At 37.3% G+C, this 21,944-nt stretch overlaps 1 protein-coding gene across 1 annotated transcript in view; it reads left to right on the top strand.

Moving 5' to 3' along the window:
* The window catches only part of ASXL2 (ASXL transcriptional regulator 2), an 84,374-nt gene that overhangs the window by 17,975 nt on the left and 44,455 nt on the right, over window positions 1–21,944 (top strand). The window contains exons 2-4 of the mRNA XM_054727887.1: window positions 5,416–5,498; window positions 5,703–5,705; window positions 20,443–20,551. Of these exons, the coding sequence (XP_054583862.1) occupies window positions 5,416–5,498; window positions 5,703–5,705; window positions 20,443–20,551 (195 nt within the window). The remainder of the gene's footprint in view (window positions 1–5,415; window positions 5,499–5,702; window positions 5,706–20,442; window positions 20,552–21,944) is intronic.

Here is a 21,944-nt window from a genome sequence, read left to right as displayed (position 1 = left end):
CTACGTGTCATATAGTTCTCAGCTTAAATGTTGGGTAGTCATTGAGGCCTGACTGCTCAGAGTTATCTCTCTTCTCATTTACTATGAGCCTTATCACCCTGTTTTATTTTGTTTATTGCACTTAAACCACTATTTAAAAAATATTTTTTTTGCTTACATATTTATTGTCTGTTAGAATTGCTAACTTTCTATCTTTTCAGAAAGTTCTTCCATTTTCTTTGTGGATTTGACAAAGTTAGTTAGTTGGTACATAAGTGTTTTATTATTTTGTAGTTTCTGTTATTTGAAATATTGCATAATTTTCATAGGAAGAATTAAAGGTTCTTTACCTTTGTTTCTGTAGTTTTTTATGTCTTTTTGAGTATTTCTTCTCATATTTATAGTTGTCTATCTCTCCCTTTCCCATCTTTTCTCCACCCTAGTTAGGAACAACAGGACTTGTTTCTTGTTCATCTTTGTATTCCCAGTTTTTGACACTTAAGGAGTACTTAGTAAATGTCCATTAAAATAAGAGTTAATTTTAGGAGTAGTGTGGATGTGTAACTGATGGAGAGGGAGTATATATAGCATAAGGCTTAGGAGCAAAGAATTTTGTTCTCCATCACGTATTAACTGATGTGACCGTGGTCAAGTGACTTATTTTCTCTGTGCCTCAGTTTTCGTATCTGAAAAAAATGTCATAATAGTACCTACCTCATAGGTTTGTTGTAAAGATTAAATGAGCTAATATATGTAAAACACTTAGTATACTTGACACTTAAATGCTAGAAAAACATTAAGTGTTATTAATTCTTCAGAATTTTGAGAAAATTAGGTTGTTTTTTTTAAAAATATATTTTATTGATTTTTTACAGAGAGGAAGAGAGAGGGATAGAGAGTTAGAAACATCGATGAGAGAGAAACATCGATCAGCTGCCTCTTGCACACCCCCTACTGGGGATGTGCCCGAAACCAAGGTACATGCCCTTGACCGGAATCGAACCTGGGACCTTTCAGTCCGCAGGCCGACGCTCTATCCACTGAGCCAAACCGGTTTCGGCAGAGAAAATTAGGTTTTGAGAACTTTTTTTGTTGTTGCTTAAACTAGGGAGTTCACATAACATATGGACTTCTTGGATAATCAGATAAAAACAGTCTAAGCTAGGAATGAACTATTTCAGAATGACTTGATTAGAGCTGTTCAGAATTGCGGTAAAACTACCCCTGGACTTACGAAGCCAGCCTATGTAATCTCTGGTTTTCCTAAGCTGCCTCTCTGTATAGATTTGTATTTAAATATTCTCAGCCACTTCTTATATTCAAGTTTCTGCTCCTGAATCTACAAACTTATTTGCAATTGCACTTACCTTTCATCTTTCTTGTTTAAAAAATATATAGAGAGAAGCATTTTTATTATTATTGTCTAAAGCCTGTGTTCCTAATTCCTCAGTCACCCATCACAGGTTTTAGGCCTCCCATAGATAGGCACGAGGGATACTAGAAGAACAAGACAGGTGGTCCCAGCCCTCCTGAGCTTATGTACCAGGGGGCAGGACAGATGATTTAAAATGCAGTTATAATAAATATAGTGTGATAAGTACTACTGGGGGTGTATAGAGTGCTGCTGTAGGAGCATAAATACTTTTGAAACTATGGGAGGATGAAATGCCCAAGGGCCATAGAAATTAAGACGAGAGAGTCCTGAGGAATCTCAACATTAAAAGACTGTGGAGAATGAAAAGTGCTGGTGAAGAGGCAGAAGGGAAACAAGGAGGGTCTGGTGTCCCAGCAGCTGCACAGAGAAGTGCATCTCAGGACAGAGGTAGTGATCAGGAGATACTGCTCAGCAGCCAGGTCAGGTCCTTTTCCTTCTTCCCTTTTCTAATATTTGGCTCTGTAAATTATTTCTTCTGTCTAAATTCCATGTATTCCTTGTTATTCTCTGTTCAGTTCCTGAATTCACACAGTGAGTGTTTGTATAGTGAGCTTGGTAGGTGTGGGACACTGCATCCTCTGAATTAATTTTGCTTCTGAGTGTCAAATTAGCACAAGTTCGGATAATAAGGGATTTGTCTCATTTGTGTCTGCATCTGTTTGCCTCTCATGTTGGGATGGGGAAAGCTGGGATAGCTAAGGATACTTCGGTCTCCTTTTATCCTTGTCCAGTGAAACTTGTTCAAATCCATTTAACAAAATTCCTTGAATCCACATTTCCTTCACTTTTCTAGGAGTTGTTTTAACTCCCTGTTGCCAACTTTGGACTTCCCATTCAGTGCTTAACCCCCTCAAATTTGATTTCTTTCCTCCTGATGAAATGGAATTTAAACTTGTAAAGCTAGTTAAGAGGCTTCTTGTTGCTAAGGCCAGTGGATTTTGAAGTTGTTATCTCAACTTCTAGGCAGTTTTTGACATTGTTGACCTCTTCATCCTTCTTAGAATGTTTGTCTTTTGTGAGGCACCATATTCTTTGGTTTTCTTCCAGTTTCTCTGGCCATTCATTAGTTTATTTCCTAGTTTTCTTTCTCTGACTCTTAAACATTGGTATATTGGTTCTGTAGCATAGGCTCTAATCAGTCATTCTGCGTATTTCCTGGGTGACCTCATTCATTACAGTGGCATTGATTAACCTAATTAAAGGTTTTTGGACAGCAAGTAAGCCATAAAACACTGAAGTAAATTATAAAGATTCATGTTTTTATCTGTACATTTTATTTTTTAATATATTTTTATTGATTTCAGAGAGGAAGAGAGAGAGAGAAACATCAATGATGATAGAGAATCACTGATTGGCTGCCTCCTGCACAGCCCACACTGGGGGCTGAGCACGCAACCTGGGCATGTGCCCTGACCTGAATCGAACCGTGACCTCCTGGTTCATAGGTCCAGGCTCAGTCACTGAGCCATGCCGGCTGGGCTGAGCAGTTATTCAGATTATCAAAGTAGTTTCTAAAAATTGTGTTAGTATGGTTCCATAAACAGTTCCAGTGGAATATTTTGTTTGATATACACTGCCCTCCTGTGGTTAAATTAAGCTAAATGTTTTTATAAAACTAGTATTTTCATTTACATTAAACCTGTGGTAAATAAAAGTAATATTATTGCAATACACTGATAATATTGTAATAGTAATGTAATGGAATACTGTATTTTTGCTCAGAAATATATGTAGCCATGTTGTTTTTCTCTCTAGTTTTTCTTCTTTGGTTTCTCTAGTGTGTCTCTACATTTTTCTCATACTATGTCTTTGCACATTTTCCTGTTAAAAATAAGTAAATTAAGAGTCAAATGAAAACATGAAAAATATTAAGCTATTGAAGGGAGGGAAGGTACACTTAAATGGAGACATGTTAAAACAAAAGAGCTCTGGCTGGTGTGGCTCAGACGGTTGGGTGCTGTCCTGTGCACCAGGAGGTTGCCTGTTTGATTCCTAGTCACGGGCACATTCCTGGGTTGCTGGTGTGCAGGATGCAGCCGCATGATGTTGCGCTCTTACATAGATATTTCTCTCTCTCTCTAAAAATCAATAAAATTATTTTTTAAATTAAAAAATATGTTTTTATTGATTTCAGAGAAGAAGGGAGAGGGAGAGTGAGATAGAAACATCAGTGATGAGAGAGAATCATTGATCAGCTGCCTCCTGCATGCCCCACACTGGTGATTGAGCCTGTAACCCGGGCAGGTGCTCTGACCAGGAATTGAACTGTGACCTCCTGGTTCATGCATTGATGCTTAACCACTGAGCCACGCCAGCTGGGAAATAAATTATTCTTTAAAGAAAAAAGACCAATCAGTTATAATACATGAAATTCATAGAAATCTCGGTGGAAAAACAACAGAAATAAAAAGATGAAAAATAGACTGGAAAAGTATTTGCAGTAAATGTGACAGTGTAAGTTTTAACAAATTTAGTATGAAAATAGAACTATTGACAAAGGAGGCAAAAGCATACAATAGAGTAGAAATAGTCTCTTCAATAAATGGTGTTGGAAAACCTGGACAGGTACATACTGTTTGGGTCTGTTCTGCATATGCGCCTCCTAGTGGCTATTTTGAGAACCAGATAAGTAGTATGTTGAGGGTTGGAGCCACATAAGCATAGTTTGGGGTGACCTCAGGGGTTTTTATAGAACTTTATGGTATCTCTTTCTTGAGCTCCTTTTACTTTCTTTTGCACTTTCTGACTTCTAGAGACCCTTCTCCCTTGTCCTGTCACTGGATAACTGGAGCTGTCATTTCTGTTTTGCTACACACTTCCACAATCACATCTGCCTTCTATGCCACGCAGCAAGATGGTAGAGAAGGAATATAAGCCATGAGGAATCTCTTCACACTCATGGGACCTTTCTTGGAGATTTAGGTCCCTGTCTGTCTATTGCTGCTATCATCACTGCCACAACCGCTGTCTTTAGATTGCCTGGGGACGGGCCAAGAGAAAGGGAAAACAAAACAAAATCCCAGAGGGTCCTCCCTCTGCTCTTCAGACCAAAAAGGAAAAGTCTTCCCTTGAAATCATTTCTGTCTGCACTTAGAGTGCAGTTTTGAGTTTGGACTGCCATTGAGTCCAGGCTAAGTAGTCCCAAGGTACTTCTAGTTGTGGTTTCCTCCCTCCAGCCAACTGCTACCATTTTCAGAGTCCTCAGATAGCTGCTCCATGTATTCTGTTTAGGTTTTTAGTTGTATATATTCATTGGGAGAGATAGAATAAACTGGGCTTATTCTGTTTTTATTAGAATCAGAACACAGGTACCATTTTAATTTCATTATAACTGTATTAATTTTTTTTTAAATATATTTTATTCATTTTTCACAGAGAGGAAGGGAGAGGGACAGAGAGCCAGAAACATCGATGAGAGAGAGAGACACCGACCAGCTGCCTCCTGCACACCCCCCACCGGGGGATGTGCCTGCAACCAATGTACATGCCCCTGACCGGAATCGAACCTGGGACCCTCCAGTCCGCAGACCGACGCTCTATCCACTGAGCCAAACCGGTTTCGGCTTAATTTGTTTTGGTTATGCATTTTTGAGAATCCATGCTGTATTAGGCTTTGCTGTAATGTGAAGATGGAAAATCTTTAATGTGCTTATAGTAGGCACACAGGTAGGCCTGTAATGTAGGGGTAGAGACAGAAAGTAAACATTTCATATTATGCATTAATAATAATTGAGTTATTAATTATACTCCTTTTATCTATTTCTGCTTCAGGTTTGACTTGTTTGTGACTAAAGGAGAGAAGATCCTATTTATATTTCATTAATATTCCACTTTTCTTATCCCAAAATATAAGGGATGAAAAATCTCTGGATATGTATGTGCTGGATGAAATTAATACATAGTTTTAATAAGAATGAGGAATATACTTAAATATATAATTATAATAAGAATAAGAACTTGCAATAAGAAAAATAATTTATTATTATATACTTGTTTCTCAGGTCTTAGAAAAATATCCCAATACACCCATGAGTCATAAAGAAATTCTTCAAGTTATCCAGAGAGAAGGACTAAAAGAAATCAGGTGAGTTATTTAAATATTATTAGTAATAATTATAGTCCATGATTAGAGTATTTTATAGTATATAGCAGTGTATTTCAATCCTGAAGATTGATTATTTAGTGATAACTGCATTGTTAATTTCTTATTTATTCAGTTGTCAGATCTTTGGCATTTTCAATCATAGCACAGTTATAAAACCAAAAGTAAGTTTCAATAAATTCTTAGAAGGTAACTATCTCTACACCCATGCACTTTAATTCTTATGCGGCCTAGAGCCATCTTCAAGCCTTCATCTATCAATTAAGGCTTTTGATTTAATAAGTTTGGTCATTAGCAGATAAAAAGTACTCTAGTGCAAGGAGAGTGCTAGAGGTAGGCAGTCTAGGAAGAAATAACTTTGGCCACAAAGCACACAATGGAAAAGATACATATAAGGAGTATATATTTCAGATATTAGTCTTACTTTCAAATGTAGCAGCCTGGGATAAATTAATATAGGATTGAAGGTAAACATATTTTAATTTCTAAGAGCTAGAGGCCTGGTGCACAAAATTTGTGCACGGGTGGAGTCCTTCCGCCTGGCCAGCGATTGGGGCCAATCAGGGCCAGTGGCCGGGGAGGGACCGTGGGAGGGTTCCAAAGCATGTCCGGCCCCATCTCGCACAGTTCCGATTGGCCGGACCCCAGCAGCAAGCTAACCTACCAGTTGGGAGCATCTGCCCCCTGGTGGTCAGTGCATGTCATAGCGACCAATTGGTCCACTGCTCGGTCGGACACTTATATATATAGATTTGTAACTCACAATGCGGAATGCTCAGCATGCACTTTCCCTCTAGCCCCTGGTCTTGGAGACGTCATGTCCTTCCTAGGCTCTGCTCAACCTCTTCAGCTGCCACACGAAGTAAATTGTATCGTGTGTGTGTAAACCTTTTGTAGGCTCCATGGGTGTGTCTTTACTTTGCTGCAGTTCTGATTACCAACATAAGGAGAGACACTCTCATTATCAGGTAACACCATTGTGGTAAGACCCCTGCTCAGCCTACTGCAGTTTTAAATAGGCCATCGATCACCGTAGATGGTTTGGTTCAGTGGATAGAGCCCTGGCCTTTGGACTAAAGGGTCCTGGGTTTGATTCCTGTCAAGGGCACATTCCTGGGTTGTGGGCTCAACCCCCAGTAGGGGGCATGCAGGAGGCAGCGGATCGATTCTCTCTCATCATTGATGTTTCTGTCTTTCCCTCTGCTTTCTCTCTGAAATCAATAAAAATATATTAACAAAAATAAAAATAAATAGGCCATGAATTAAACATCACTGCTGTCCATCCATCCAGTTCCCTCACACCCTCTTTTGTCTTCACCCCACACACAGCTGGGGTCTGTAAAATGGGGTCAGGATTTCTACTTCAACTAAGGGCGACGTTTCTGCACAAACCTCCTTCCCCGCCCATCTCTGACCCCAGTCCTGTGGGGTCTCTCCCTCCCTCCCCTCCATCTAACTTGGTGGGCCCTGCTCTGCCCCTCCTATGATCTCTTGTCTGCAGCCTCCCCCTTTCTCCTCCGGTGGTGGAGCTCCCCAAAGGTTGTGTGGGGCGAGGAGGGGCTGTGCAGGGCAGGCTGGGGTGGGACAGGGCGGGGTTGTGCAGGGCAAGCCCAAGCAGGGTTTTGAGGAGAGCCGGGGTGACGGGTCACGGCACGGAGGGAGGGAAGAGGGGGGGCGGAGGGAGGGGAGGAAGGGACATGGAGCCTGTCCCCTGGGAGAGGCACCGGGCTCCTTGGCTGCCCCCACTCAGCAGCTTTTCTAGGCCCCTGCACAGCTGTCACCCTCCACCCCTCACTGCCCCAAGTTTTGGACTTGGTTTCTCCAACTCAGCTCTGACCCCCTCTCTGCTGCATCCCTGGGAGCCCGAGCCCGAGGCCAAGGTGTGCCTGGCCTGTCCCCCCATAATGGTGCTACCCACTCTCCTGGAGTAGTTAGTGAAACTTAACCCTTTGCACTCGCTTGCTTTTTTCTCGATTCCTTTATTCTACTCGGGATTTAATTTTTTAAATACCCCAGATTTTACAAAGTGCAGCAGTAGAATAAAAAACTGGAGTTTCTTTTCATACAAACTTATTTATTTGGATTTTTTTATATTTCAAATACATACGAGTTGCTACAGATGCTAACTGTGTCGAGTCATACTCGACATCCGAGTGCAGAAGGTTAACAAATAAAAAGAAGCATCTCTGAAGATTATAAATTGCGCACTGAGAACGCCACAGGCTGCTAATGACCATGCCAGCCCCTCGTGCCACCCGGTCCCTCCTGGCTCCCGCCCCCGCGGGGAGCAGCTATTTTTTGATTGCCACAATGAAGAAAGTAACAGGGATGTTAAATGTCTTCCTTTGAAAAATTGTTCACCTCATATGCCAGTAGTATTCCTATTGAGAAATAGTGAGTTATGCACTTGTAAATAAACAACAAAATGTTGTAGATTTTCATTCTTTTTTTTTTCTTTACCATGAAATTCAATTTGAGATTTTTTTTACTGCTTTTCTTTGCTAATGCAGTTAAAAACTTTTGATTTGTGGCCAGATGTCAGTAGGTTGGGAATAAATTAAGTTTGCTTTATTAATATAAAATGATGAAGTATAAGTTAGTATAACTTTGCTTTATATAATGTATGCCCCTGAAAAATTGTGTGAACATTTGTAAATTAAAATGTGTTTGAAATATGTTAGCTCTTAAACGTATTTTTTGTAAATTATTATTTTCAAGTATATTTTATTGTTTGTTTTTTGTTTTTGTTTTTACAGAGAGGAAGGGAGAGGGATAGAGAGTTAGAAACATCGATGAGAGAGAAACATCGATCAGCTGCCTCCTGCACACCCCCCACTGGGGATGCGCCCCCAACCAAGGTACATGCCCCGACCAGAATCGAACCTGGGACCCTTCAGTCCGCAGGCTGACACTATCCACTGAGCCAAACCAGTTAGGGCTTTTTTGTAAATTATTTAAAAATGTATCAATGATATAGTTCCAAGTTGTTATTGTTATTTGAATTAGTCATATTTATTAGATTAAAATTAAAGCACAATACCCATTTAATAACACATCAGTTTGTATAAGGCTATAGGAGAAGAGGATAAGTGATTATTGTGACTAAGGAATGAATTAAGCTAAGGTATTCTAATACCCATTTATAACACTATTGGGTCTTATAGAATGGGAATGAGTTAGGGATTTCATTTCTTTTCATAAAATTAGACTTGATACACACTGGGGAAATCGGTCAGGAAATCTAGTATGTAGAGATCAGACTTCACCAGTCCTTTAAGTCAAAATGCTAATTGCAGGTTCATCCAGCTCTAACATAGTAAGGCTCTGTGACTTTAAACTTGTCATTATCATTTCTAGGGAGTAGGCAAGAACAGCAAATAAGTAAAGAACGTAAATAAAAAAAAAGAACAGAAGGAAGAACTTATGCTGGTGCAGTTATGTGACCACAACACAGTTCTTTCTAAGTCATCAGTGACTTACATTTTGCCAACTCCAGGGGACTTTCAGTTCTCACCTCTCTTGTCAGCATTACTTATCACAGCTGACTACTACTTCCTTCTTGAAACTGTTTTGTTGCCTGAAGTGACCACAAACATTCCTGCTTTCCTTCCTCTCTAAGTTTTTCTTCTCTGTTTTTCTCATTACCTTCTCTCCAACTTAGGTGTACTTTCGTCCATTCTCATAGCTTTAAATGCCAGTTTTGGCTTGTCAATTCCCAACTATGTAGGGAATTTGTAGGCTGCCCACTGCAGCCTTGATACATGCTGATGCTTTAACAAGGAATGTGCTTTCCCTCACTTAACTCTTATTTATTTTTCAGGTGTCAGTTTGAATGTCTTTTTCAGAAAACTTTGACTGACTTTCTGGTCTAGATTACATTTTCCTTTTTTAGTTTATTATAGTGTTCTATGTTGTTTCTTCATGGCACTTAAGGTTTAAAATTACATATTTTTGTAATATTAAAAACATCATGTAGCTTCTCTATAGTTTAAGCTAGCTCCATTAGGGCAGTGACACTGTTTGCTTTTCCAGTCCCACTCCGCCCCTCCCTCCCCCTCCCCCTCTCCCTCCCCCCATAGTCCTTGGCATATAACTGATATTGAAAACCTACTTATTAATGAATATATGAAATATAAGTTGGAAGATCACATTCAAATGTAGTTATAAACTTATTCTCGTTGATGTGATATGTCAAATGGTAGTCTTACAATCTTTAAAGTTTTTAGACAGGTTATAGAATGAAATGGATACTGTGCTTATTGAAGATGTGCTATTTTTATTTCTCAGCCCTCAATACATGAATTTCAACTCTTTTTCCCTTTGTAGTTTTTTGTCTGCTTGCCCATTTTGAAGAATCTTGCTTAATTTGTTTCGGATGTTGGTGACTAAATAGTTCCTGGTGTGTTACAGAATTTAAAAATCCTTTTTCTTTTGTGATAAGATACTTTGACTTGTGTTACAGCCTCAGTTTATAAGTCAGGTACTGAAAACAGTTTTTTAAATATAAAGGTTTACTTTTGGAAAATTCCAAACTAAAAAGTGTGCATTGTCCAGTATAAATTACAAATAGTGCTTCCAACATTCCAGTATGTATCTAACAGTTAAGAACTCAAGAGACTATTTGTATGCAATTTGGATATTCTGGATTGTTATCAGAAAAGAGCAACTAAATATAGACATTAAGCATACATAATATTGATAAACATATACACAGAATAGTACATAGATCAAAGTGCTTATGTAAACTTTGGGACTGTTCCTGCTCACCATTTACTGGTCTCAACAACTCACTACTTAGTCTGTTGAAAAGCAGGTTTCTTCCCTCCATCAGCTGTGGCTGCCATTAATGTTTATAAATGTGTTTTTACAGCATTACGTGTGGAGGACTGCAAAGCTTCCTTCTAAAGTAGTCATTGCTTTTAATGCTTCTCCCAGTGGAGTCTTCTTAACTTGCTTTGCTCATCCTATTAGCTATACACTGAGTGGCCAGATTATTATGATCTCTGAACGAATAATAATCTGGCCACTCAGTGTGTGTGTGTGTGTGTGTGTGTGTGTGTGTGTGTGTGTGTGTTAGGGGCCCGGTGCATGAATTCGTGCATGGGTGGGGCCCGGCCAGCCTGGCCAGGGGAGGGGACATGGGCGGTTGGCCGGCCTGCCTGCTGGTCAGACTCCTAGTCGAGGGGACAATTAGCCTTTTATTATATAGGATATACACTGAGTGTCCAGATTATTATGTGTTCAGAGATCATAATAATCTGGCCACTCAGTGTATAATCTTGATCCTTATTATTAACAGCTAACAGAGTTTTGAGGAAAGAAGCGAAAGAAGAGTATTCATTTCCCGAGATCCTATTCACTTATTAGTTTTTCTTATCTTTTGTGAATAGAAGAGGAAAATGAAATTAGGAAGATTCTTAGTGTTCATGAATTCATCATCCGCAGATTATGTATTTTTTGAATTAGACCATTCATGAGTGGTCCCCGGGGTTCATGACACATAATAATTAGTAATTTTGGTGAGTCATGAATTTGAATCTTTTATACCATAAGATTGGTGAGGAACAGTAAGTTATGTAGTTACTGAGTGTAGCCAACTGCCTAGCTTTTATTTTATTTTAATTTTTTTGTTAATCCTCACCCAAAGAAAATTTTTTTCTCATTGATCTTTAGAGAGAGGGAGAGAGGAAAGAAGGGGCAGAGAAACAGGGGGAGAGAGAAAAAAACATCAATTGGTTGCTTCCTGCATGTGCCCTTACAAGGACTGGGGATCAATCTGTAACCCAGGTACATGCCCTTGACTGGGAATGGAACTGTTATACTCTAACCACTGAGAACACTGGCCAGGACTAACTGCTTAGCTTTTAAATTAGGTGATCATCACTTGTTACCTCTGAAAGAAGTTGATAACTATTTAAAAGCATTGGTTCTTTATGGAAAAAGACCTGGAAAGGGAGAAATAAGTGCTATTTATATAGTAGTACTGACAGATTTGGGAACAAGTAGATGACTTGGTCATGCACTCCTTGTAAATGAAGTTTAGTTAGTTACAGTACAGTGTGATGCCCCTGATTAACAATATCCCCCAAGTGGGTAATCTCTGTTGCATTCCTCATCCTTTCCTCCTTCCCCAACCCCTTTTCCAAACCAGTCACATAATTTAGTCATGGAATGTTATAGCTGGAAAAGATAATTAGGTTACATCTCATTTTATTATTGAACTAAGGCCTATGGAGATTGAGACTTGGCCAGACTTGGCCAGGGTCGTACAGCTGGCTTCAGTGAAACTAGAAACAGAGGCTTACAGCTTCTGGTTTTGCTCTTTTCAGTATATCATACCGCCTCTTGATCCATAGTTCTCTCTACCATTGTGATTAGCACATGTGCTCTATTATTTTTCAAATAAATTCTATGTCATATGCTGACATATAACAATATTAGGTTAGTTGCTTCCTAATTATAAATTACTTTCTGAAAGAATTTGAAATTTAAACTACAGCCATTATACTAATAACTTAGCTTCTGAAACAGACAATACATTTAAGAACTTAACCTAACAGCTTTTATTTTTTTATTTTTTAAATATATTTTTATTGATTTCAGGGAGGAAGGGAGAGGGAGAGAGAGAGAGAAACATCAATGATGAGAGAGATTCACTGATCGGCTGCCTCCTGCACGCCCCACACTGGGGATCGAGCCCACAACCTGGGCATGTGCCCTGACCAGGAATTGAACTGTGACCTCCTGTTTCATAGGTCTTTGCTCAACCATTGAGCCATGTGGCTGGACACCTTAACAGCTTTTAAGTAGATCTTTATATTGTTGTCATGTGGAGCTCAAAATTGTTACCTAACAAGGAATTCTTCTTCTGTTTCAGTCTTGTATCCCAAACAAGTTGGAATTGTAAAGAACTCTGGGAACCATCTAGCAAAGATCGTACTCAATAAACATTTGCCAGATTGAAATTGACTTTTTTGGAGGAGTCCCCATTGCACATTGTATTACTATTAATACATTTGCTTGTGAACAAAATAATCTCTCTCATATGGTATTTAAGTATATGTTAGCCCAACTTAACACCAATAACTAATCCCATCACCTAACTTTCCCCCCACCTCTTTTTTTTTATTTTTTATTTTTTTTTCCCCCACCTCTTCTTACATAAAATTATACAGCAAGGAAAATAAAGTCAACACTCTCTTCTACTTTACAGCAAAAATTATTATTCCCCCAGAGCAGATCATTTGGCTATTTGCCAAGCTAAATTGCTCTTTCATTAGAAAGAGCTCAGTTTAAGAATGAAGAACATTATTAACTTGGTACCATATTTATGTAAGGTTGGCTTAGATACCTTTGAGTTTGGTCTGCATTTTCTTTATCTGCTAGTTGCAATCTGCTTTCAAGCCCACAAAGGTTGTAAGGATGTCGAAAGGACTAATAAGCAACATCAAAAAAATCAAAATGCTTGGATATTGGCAGAAAAGATTCTTATTCATTGCTATTGCGCTTCACAATGAGTTCCATTATGGATCAAAGGGAAGCTACGAAACCTTAGGGTCCATAGCTGATGGCTTTATGATGGCTCCTTGGAAATTGAGATGCATGGGAAGAATATTAAAGAATGGGGAATATTCATTGTACCCACATTTAAGTATAAATTATTGTAATATTTTTATTCTGCCACACAAATAGAGTACTGCAACTGTTACCTGAAATGGTGTAGGCTGTATAGCTGAATTTAATTGTGTATTGTTAGATACAGTGATATTTTGGCCTAAGGTAAATTCTGAAGAAGAAATTAATGTTTTATGTAGCAAAGCTGGGGGAGGTGCTAATTTTAAAAATTGTGGACAATGCTGGGAGGGGAAGGGAGAATTTATATTTTGGCTTTATTGTTGCTTTATAAAGAGAAATTAAAAGCTCTTTTTTTCCCTCCTTTCACTTTCTTGGGGTGCATTCCAACTCCAGAAGGTAAGAAGTATTATTTTATTCTAAAGCATTATTATACAATTATAAAGCACTCTTTTATAAGTTTAATTGAACTTACCTTTGGATGCATGATTTTTACTTTATAAACCGATATAATTAGTCTAGAAACTTAGAGTGATATTACTATGTAAATGTTTTAGTATATGTACTTTTTTGTTCTTGCCGTTTACAAGCATTATTTGTCATAATTTTAGAAACTCAATTTACATTTAATTTTATTAAAATCATCATTTGACTTGCTACCATTGGAATGCCTAGTATTCTGCAGATTAATGAAAATACGATATTGGAAATGTGTAAGATAACATTTGCTTTTGTTCAGCACTTATAAAATGTTACGCCACTTCCTTATGGTCTCTGTGGTTTCAGATGAGAAATTTGCTGTCATTTGAATTAGTGTTTCCCTGTAGGCAATGTGTTTTTTTCTTTCTACTTTTAAGATTTAAAAAAATGTTTATTTAGTGTTTAGAAATTTAATTATGATGTGTCTTGGTGTGTGGACTTTTTTGAGTTTATCCTTTTTAGATTCCCCGAGTTTCTTGAATATGTAGATTTCTTTTTCACTAAATATAAGAAGTTTTCAGCCATTAATTCTTTAAATCTTTTTTCTCCTTTCCTTCTCAGACTATGATGATATAAACTTTGAATCTTCTATTATTATCCAACAACTTCCTGAGTTTCTGTTCATTTTTTTCAGTGTTACTTTCTCTCTGTTGTTCACACTAGTAAATTTTATTGATCTGTTCTCAAGGTTATTGATTCTATTTTGTTATCTCCATTTTACTATTGAGCCCATCTAGCGAGTTTTGTGTTTGTTTTTTTCATCTAGCCAGTTTTTACGTTTCTTATACTTTTCAGTTCTATAATTCTATTTGTTATAGCTTCTATTTCTTTGCTTATATTTGCTGTTTTTTTCATTTGTTTCTAAAGAATGTGTGTTTATTGAAACATTTTTATGACAGCTGTTTTAAAATTCTTATAATCTCAACACCTGTCTCACTGTTGGCATCAGTTGATTGTCCTTTCTCATTTAGGCTGTGATTTTTCCTGGTTCTTAGTATGATGGGTGATTTTTAAATTTTTTTTTTTATTGAATCTTGGATATTTTAGCTATTATGAGATGTTGGGTCCTATTGAGTATAAATCTTTTATTTAAGCAGGCATTCACACTGCTCAGGTTTACCATGTGAGTCCTGGACTCTTGAGGTAGACTGTGGTCTTGTTTTATCTGGTGACACAGGCTGCCAGTAATCTTTGCTGTTGCTTTCTGAGGGGGGCGGAGTTGGCTGCCTTATGCCTCTAGATGTGGGGAAAAGGGAGTCTCCAGCCTATGGGAACAGAGAGGCTTCCTGAGGCAGGTGCTTGTGACAGGACCCCTGCTTGTGCACTGGGTTGCTTAGCATTTCAGGGGGCTGGTAGTCCCAGGTCCACAAGGACAAAGAGGCTTCCTGGGCTGGACTGCTTTTTGTGGTCAGATCCCACTTGCTTGTGTCACCTTGTTTCTCCTATTTTAGTCTTTATTTTTGCTGCTTGAGGTAAGATAATTCCCTCAGTCAAAGCCATTTAATTATATAAGCTTTACTGTAACTCTTAAGTTACTTCTGTGAGTTGGAAAATGCCAGAAATTGGTAAAATTAAAGGATCAATTGACTCCTTAAAAGCTCTGAATCTTGACGTAAGTGGTTAGTTATGTCAAGACTGACAGCTGTTATTCAGATGCAGAACATAATTGGAATAAATAGCTTTGCTGTTAGATGTATAAACTATATTAAATGAACAAGAAATACCAAATAGGGCAACGATATAAGAACACAACAAAATCTTAATTTTTGATGTATTTAAATCTGTTAAATTTTATTCTCTCTCCAGCTCTGTTTCAGAACTATGTCCATAGCTTATATTGATACATATTTTATTTTTATTTTTGTTTCCCACATCAATACTTCTTTTACCCCAAATAGTGTGTCCTCTTATACAACCGTCTACACCTCTTTAGTTCAGAGACATGTGGTTTTTAGGAACTTATTTAACCCATCCAGTTAAGAAATGTTAGCATCTTGATCAGTTGAAATACAGGCAGTTAATATTTCTTTATATGCAGTAGTTACAAGGTGACCTTTTAGGAGCATTATATTTCTCTTAAAGTCTATTTTTTCTTCTTATGTTTTATTATAAGATTGTAACGCAAGATGCTCTTAGTGAACCAATCATGGAAATGGTCATGGACTGAGATAGGATTCACGTATTTTATGCATATGATCTATTTAACCTAAAGAAACCATCTGAAGTCTTTATTTCATAGACAGAGATGTTGAAGCAGTGAGGAATTGCATAACCAGTTGGAGAGAAAACTTGAATCCACATCTGTCTGACTCAGAAACATAAGTGCTGCTTCTATTGCCTCACTTGTGGGTAGGATCAGGACATTGGATAAGGCTCTTGATGAACTGCTTTGTATTTCACTTCAGGTGAAAAGTTACGGTGTTCTCCAAGTCTTTCTATACCAAGAGCTTGTGATTCTCTAAAAATTGAACCTTATTGTTCCATATATTTACTTTAAAATATAAAAATTGAACCTTATTGTTCCATATATTTACTTTAAAATAAAACATAATCACTGGACTCTTTTTTTCTTTCCAAACAGTTTTGCTCACATCTTACTGATAGGAGGCAAACTATGCTTTTAAAAAAATAACAGTGGGAAAAAAGACAATAATGGGGAGAATGAGTGAAGATTTACAGTGAAGTATTAAGAGGACAGAGAGCGTATACAAGCAAATTTTCCAAAGAACCTTTTTTGGTTTCTTTTTACGACTTCCCTCTCTAGGCTATTTCTAGATTGCTCGCTTATTTGTTTTGTTTCACTGGTCTATTAATACAGACCTCTCATTGTGGGGTCCCAATTGGGCTTTTCCAAAAATGCCTGTTGAAAATTTCCCTTCATACCCTTTTCTCTGTCTCCAATGGTTTCACTATCATTTGTTTCATGGTATGTTTATGGACGAAAACAGTTTGAAGAAACTAATTCATTAAAGTATGGGTGAGTCAGATGCTACTTTTGAATTTAAAATCTATATTTATGTTATTTCTTTTTAAAAAAAATAGATTAGTTGTTAACCAAATGGACTTCTTAGAAGAATTGCAGGTGGTAAGATCAATGGAAAGCTAGAAAAAGGTTTTAATGAAAGAGTTTATAATAATACTAAGATCCAGTGAATTTAAAACCTATTAAGTCTATTTATTAATTTAGTGATCCTTAAACTCACTATTTTCCAACATAAGGGTGTGTTGAGTTCGGTTTTGTTCTGTGTGCTGTCAAGTAAGCATGCCATAAAAATCAGTTCTAGCTTTTAAAGCTATCTGTGTTGAATTTTTAGTTTGTATGTGGATAATGATAACAGGTGTGTGTGTGTGTGTGTGTGTGTGTGTGTGTATAGGTATATGTGTAAGTGTATTATGTGAGTGAAAGAGACAAGTTTATTATCTTTTTACATTTAAAGTTGACCTGAAAGAATGCATTCAAGCATCTATAAGGGGAACTAGACTCCACTTTTCTTTTTTTTCAGTGTTTTAATCTTGAAAGTCTGAGTCTTTCCTTTAACCCTATTGAAATTCAAGGTATTTGAAGGATAAATATAGAGTGCATAGTAGTTCAGTCAGAGATAGGAAAGCTCATTAAGGCCTAGTTTTGACAATGCTATTCTATTGGAGGGAGTACAGAAAAAATGAACAAGAGCTTGGGATTAAAGTAGAGATTAGGCAGGGTAATCTATTGCAGGAGGAAATAACTCTAGGATTAAATAAATTAGACCAATGAAGTCCCTTAAAGCTCTTTATCAAAGGCTTGAAGTGGGGGTAATAAATATTGGAAGACACTGGTGAATTTTGAGGGTGGACTATAAAAGTTCATTATATTAATTTTTTTTTAGATTGGTTGCAGGAAGGAATGCCAGTGATGAGAGACGCAAATTTTGAAAAGTAGTGGACTTCAGGGTTTATGAAGAGCCTTAAGTGTTTGAAGGGGGCTGTCAGATGGATCTTCTATTTCTTTTTTAATGTCCGATCCTAGAGTTTTCCGAGTACAGGTCTTTTACCTCCTTGGTTAAGTTTATTCCTAGGTATCTTTTTGTTGTTGTAATGGTAAATGGGATTTTGTTTTGTTTTGTTTCTATTTCTGAGAGTTCATTATTAGTGTATCAAAATGCCATCAATTTCTGGATGTTAATTTTGCACCCTGCTATTTTTCTGAATCATTTATTAAATCTAGAAGTTTTTTGGTGGAGTCTTTCGGGCTTTCTATGTATAGTACCATGTCATCTGTAAATAATGACAGTTTTATTTCCTCCTTTCCAATTTGGATGTCTTTTTTAATTTTTTCTTCTTATACTGTACACAAGAATCAACTCAAAATGGATTAAAGATGTAAATATTAGGCTCGAAATCATAAAAATACTAGAAGAAAACATTGTAAATTCTGGGACATTTCTCGTAGCAATATTTTTTTCTGATATATTTCCTGAGGCAAAGGAAACAAAAGAAAAAATAAACACACGAGCCCTAGCTGGTTTGGTTCAGTGGTTAGAGCATCAGCCAGCGGACCTAAGGGCCTCGGGTTCGATTCTTGTCAAGGGGCATGTACCTTGGTTGCAGGCTCCTCCCCAGCCCTGGTCAGGGCTCATGCAGGAAGCAACCAATCGATGTGTTTGATATTTCTCTGTCTTTCCCTCTCTCTCCACTTTCTCTAAAAAATTAATGAAAAAATGTCCTTGGGTGAGGATTAAAAAAAGAAAAAATAAATAAACAAATGGGACTACGTAAAACTAAAGAGTTTTTAGCACAGCAAAGGAAACCATCAACAAAATGAAAAGACAACCCACTGAATAGGAGAACATATTCACCAATGATACATCTGAGAAGGGATTAATATCCAAAATTTATAAAGAACTTATAAAACTCAACACCAAAAACAACAATAAACAGCCCAATTAAAAAATGTGTATAAAAGACCTGACTAGACCAGTGGTTGGCAAACTCATTAGTCAACAGAGCCAAATATCAACAGTACAACGATTGAAATTTCTTTTGAGAGCCAAACTTTTTTAAACTTAAACTTCTTCTAACGCCACTTCTTCAAAATAGACTCGCCCAGGCTGTGGTATTTTGTGGAAGAGCCACACTCAAGGGACCAAAGAGCCTTATGTAGCTCGCGAGCCGCAGTTTGCCGACCACGGGATTAGACAGTTCTCCAAAGAGGACATACTGATGGCCAATAGACATATGAAAAGATGCTCAGTGTCAGTAATCATCAGAGAAGTGCAAATTAAAACCACAATCAGCTATCACCTCACATCTGTCGGAATGGCTGTCATCAATAAGTCAACATACAAGTGTTGGCGAGGATGTGGAGAAAAGGGAATCCTTATGCACTGTTGGTGGGAATGCAGATTGGTGCAGCCACTGTGGAAAACAGTATGGAGTTACCTTAAAAAATTAAAAATGGGCCTGGCCAGGTGTGGCTCAGTGATTGAGCGGCAACCTATGAACCACAGGAGGTCACAGTTCAATTCTGGTGAGGGCACATGCCCAAGATTGCCAGCTCCATTCCCCAGTGGCGGGGTGGGTGGTGCAGGAGGTAGCCAATCAATTATTCTCTCTCATCATTGATGTTTCCCTCTCCCTTCTCTGAAGTTAATAAAAATACATTTTAAAAAATAAATAAAAGACTAGAAATGGAACTGCCATATGACTCAGCGATTCCACTTGAGGGAATTTATCTAAAGAAACCCCAAACACTTAATTTGAAAGACTATATGTACCCCTATGTTCATTGCAGCGTTATTTACAATAGCCAAGATTTGGAAGCAGCCCAAGTATCCATTAATAGATGAGTGGATGACAAAGCCGGGTACATTTACATAATGGAATACTACTCTTGAAAAAAGAAAGAAAAATTTACCCTTTTGACAGCATGGATGGACCTGGAGAACATTATGCTAAGTGAAATAAGCCAGTCAGAGAAAGACAAGTACCATATGATTTCACTCATATGTAGAATTTAATGAACAAACTGAACTACCAAGCAAAATAGAAACAGACTCCTAGAGAACACGCAGACAACTCGTGGTGGTGGAGGGACAGCAAAATAGAAAGAAAGAGAGAACTCATGGACATGGACAAAAGTGGTGATTGCAAAGGGCAGGGGTATAGGTAGAGATGGAAGGGGGCATAAAGAGGCTATATGGTGATGGAAAAAATAAAAATAAAATTCAGAAAAAAATAAATTTTTCAGACATACCTATAAAAAAAAAAAGAAGAGAAACATTTCAAAGCCTACTTTTAAGTGATCTCATAATAGAGATCAGCACAATATATACATATATGGAATCATGTTGTACAACTGAAACTATATGTCAGTTATATTGGGAAAAAGTACAAGAGACCATGGAAATGTGTGTGTTTCACAACTCAGATTTTAGTCTGGTGCAGCAGTTGGCAAGGAGATTAGTATTTTTCATTTGAATCTGTGTGTGTTCTTTTCCCCTCTATTTTACTTCTGGACAGTTAAAGTTTGTGCTAAATGAAATAGTGTCTTTTAGAAAGAATTCAGCTTTAGTGAGTTATAATTGACAAAACTTTAAGTGACATAGAATCTTTACACATTATTTGTGATATTTTCATGAGATAATTTTTTCTTGGCTTAAATGTTAGATACTGATGAGGATTAAGAAACTTAAGGAATTATTTTTTGTTTAGATAATACGAGAATGAACCTCTACATCCATTTTCTCTGTTCTAGCCTCTCAGTAGATGGATGGACTTTTTATAGTTTATAAAATGTGTTTATATCAAGTGAGTGTTGATCAGGTAATTTTATCTTAAGTATGTGTTACATTGGATATTCAGAGATAGACACTAATCATTGTGTTTTCTTTTGCAGTGGGACTTCCCCTCTTGCATGCCTGAACGCAATGCTGCACACAAACTCCCGAGGTGAAGAGGGCATCTTCTATAAGGTTCCAGGCAGAATGGGAGTATATACTTTGAAGGTAAATATTTTTGGAGTCATTTAAAAAGTAAATCATGAAGTGACTATATATAAATAATATTTGCATCATAGAGGACAGAATTCTGTTTTTGAAGAGGTAATATTTTTGACCCTGTATTCAAAATATTTTCTTTTTACTAATCTTTAACCATCTAGGTAAATCAGAGAAGAGAAATCAATTTATTTTTTATTGTTTATGATAATATTATCTTGAAAGGATGAAATGAAAATGTCTTTCAGAAACTTTTTCAAGGGCCTCACATTTGAATAATAACAAGTGATACAGCCTTGATGTGTTGTAGTACCTTCTCATTTAATTCTCCGTTACAATTTAGACTTATGGTTATTATTTAATGGAGAAAGCCAAAGTTCAGAAGATTGGGTTTTCTTGTTGGCCAAATACCATTAGAATCAGAACCCAGATCTGACTGAATTCCCAAGCCCATGTTCTTTTTACCATAGCAGGCTTAGTAATTTTTAATTCCTCTACTTGAGAAGGAACCTTGACCTATCAGTGTCCTTTCTCAATGAGCTTGAGTAAAACAGAATAGTTTGAGTAAAACAGAATTTATTAGTTTAGATAACTGAAAATTCTAGGGAAACTCAACCTTGATTCAGGAGCTCAAATGATATTATCAGGGATTGGCAACAATTGATAACAGGGATGTTATCAGGTCTCTCCACTTTATTTTGGCTTCGCTCTCAGGCAGGCACTTTCCTCTTTGTACATGACTCCACTCTGCAGGCTGTAAGTCTGGAGAGGAAAGAGTCTCAGGAACTAAAGCAGGACACTTCAGTTAGTTTTGATTTGGCTTAATTATTTAATTAGTTTGGCTTGGCTCATGTGTGTATTCCTCTTACCTCTTAAACTTTATGCTATGATCATAGTATGCTCAGTGGTTGTACATAGCCCATTAACATTAGAAAGATCTAATTTACCTATAATACCTCCTTTTTATACACTTTATTAATTTCCTGGGATTACAGGGCAATAGTACCATATGGAGTTGTTTGCATTTCTTTTAGGTTTTAGTGTTCTAGACTTTCCATATTGTTAATAACGTACTCCGTGCTGGACACTGTAGAGGCAATAAAGAAGGATAAACTGTGATCCCTGAGCTCTTGAAGCTCACATAGTTATTGAAATAATTGTACATTGGCAAAATTTAACTGTGATATAAAGTATACTGTACTATTATAAAGTACTGTGATGATATAGAGAAAGATTAATTTTGAATAAAGGAATCTGGAAAGTTTTTGTGCGTTGGTTTAGTTTTTTAAACTTGTAAGGATTGAGTTGAACTTTGGCAGATAAGTAGTGTAAAGAGGGCCTTCCAGGACAAGGGAATAGCTTAAGCAAAGGCATAGCTAGAAGGATTCAGAATGGATTTGAA

Source organism: Eptesicus fuscus, chromosome 16 (genome assembly GCF_027574615.1).
Source record: "Eptesicus fuscus isolate TK198812 chromosome 16, DD_ASM_mEF_20220401, whole genome shotgun sequence".
Classification (NCBI taxonomy): Eukaryota; Metazoa; Chordata; class Mammalia; order Chiroptera; family Vespertilionidae; genus Eptesicus; species Eptesicus fuscus.
This window is presented reverse-complemented; position numbering and strand designations above follow the sequence as displayed.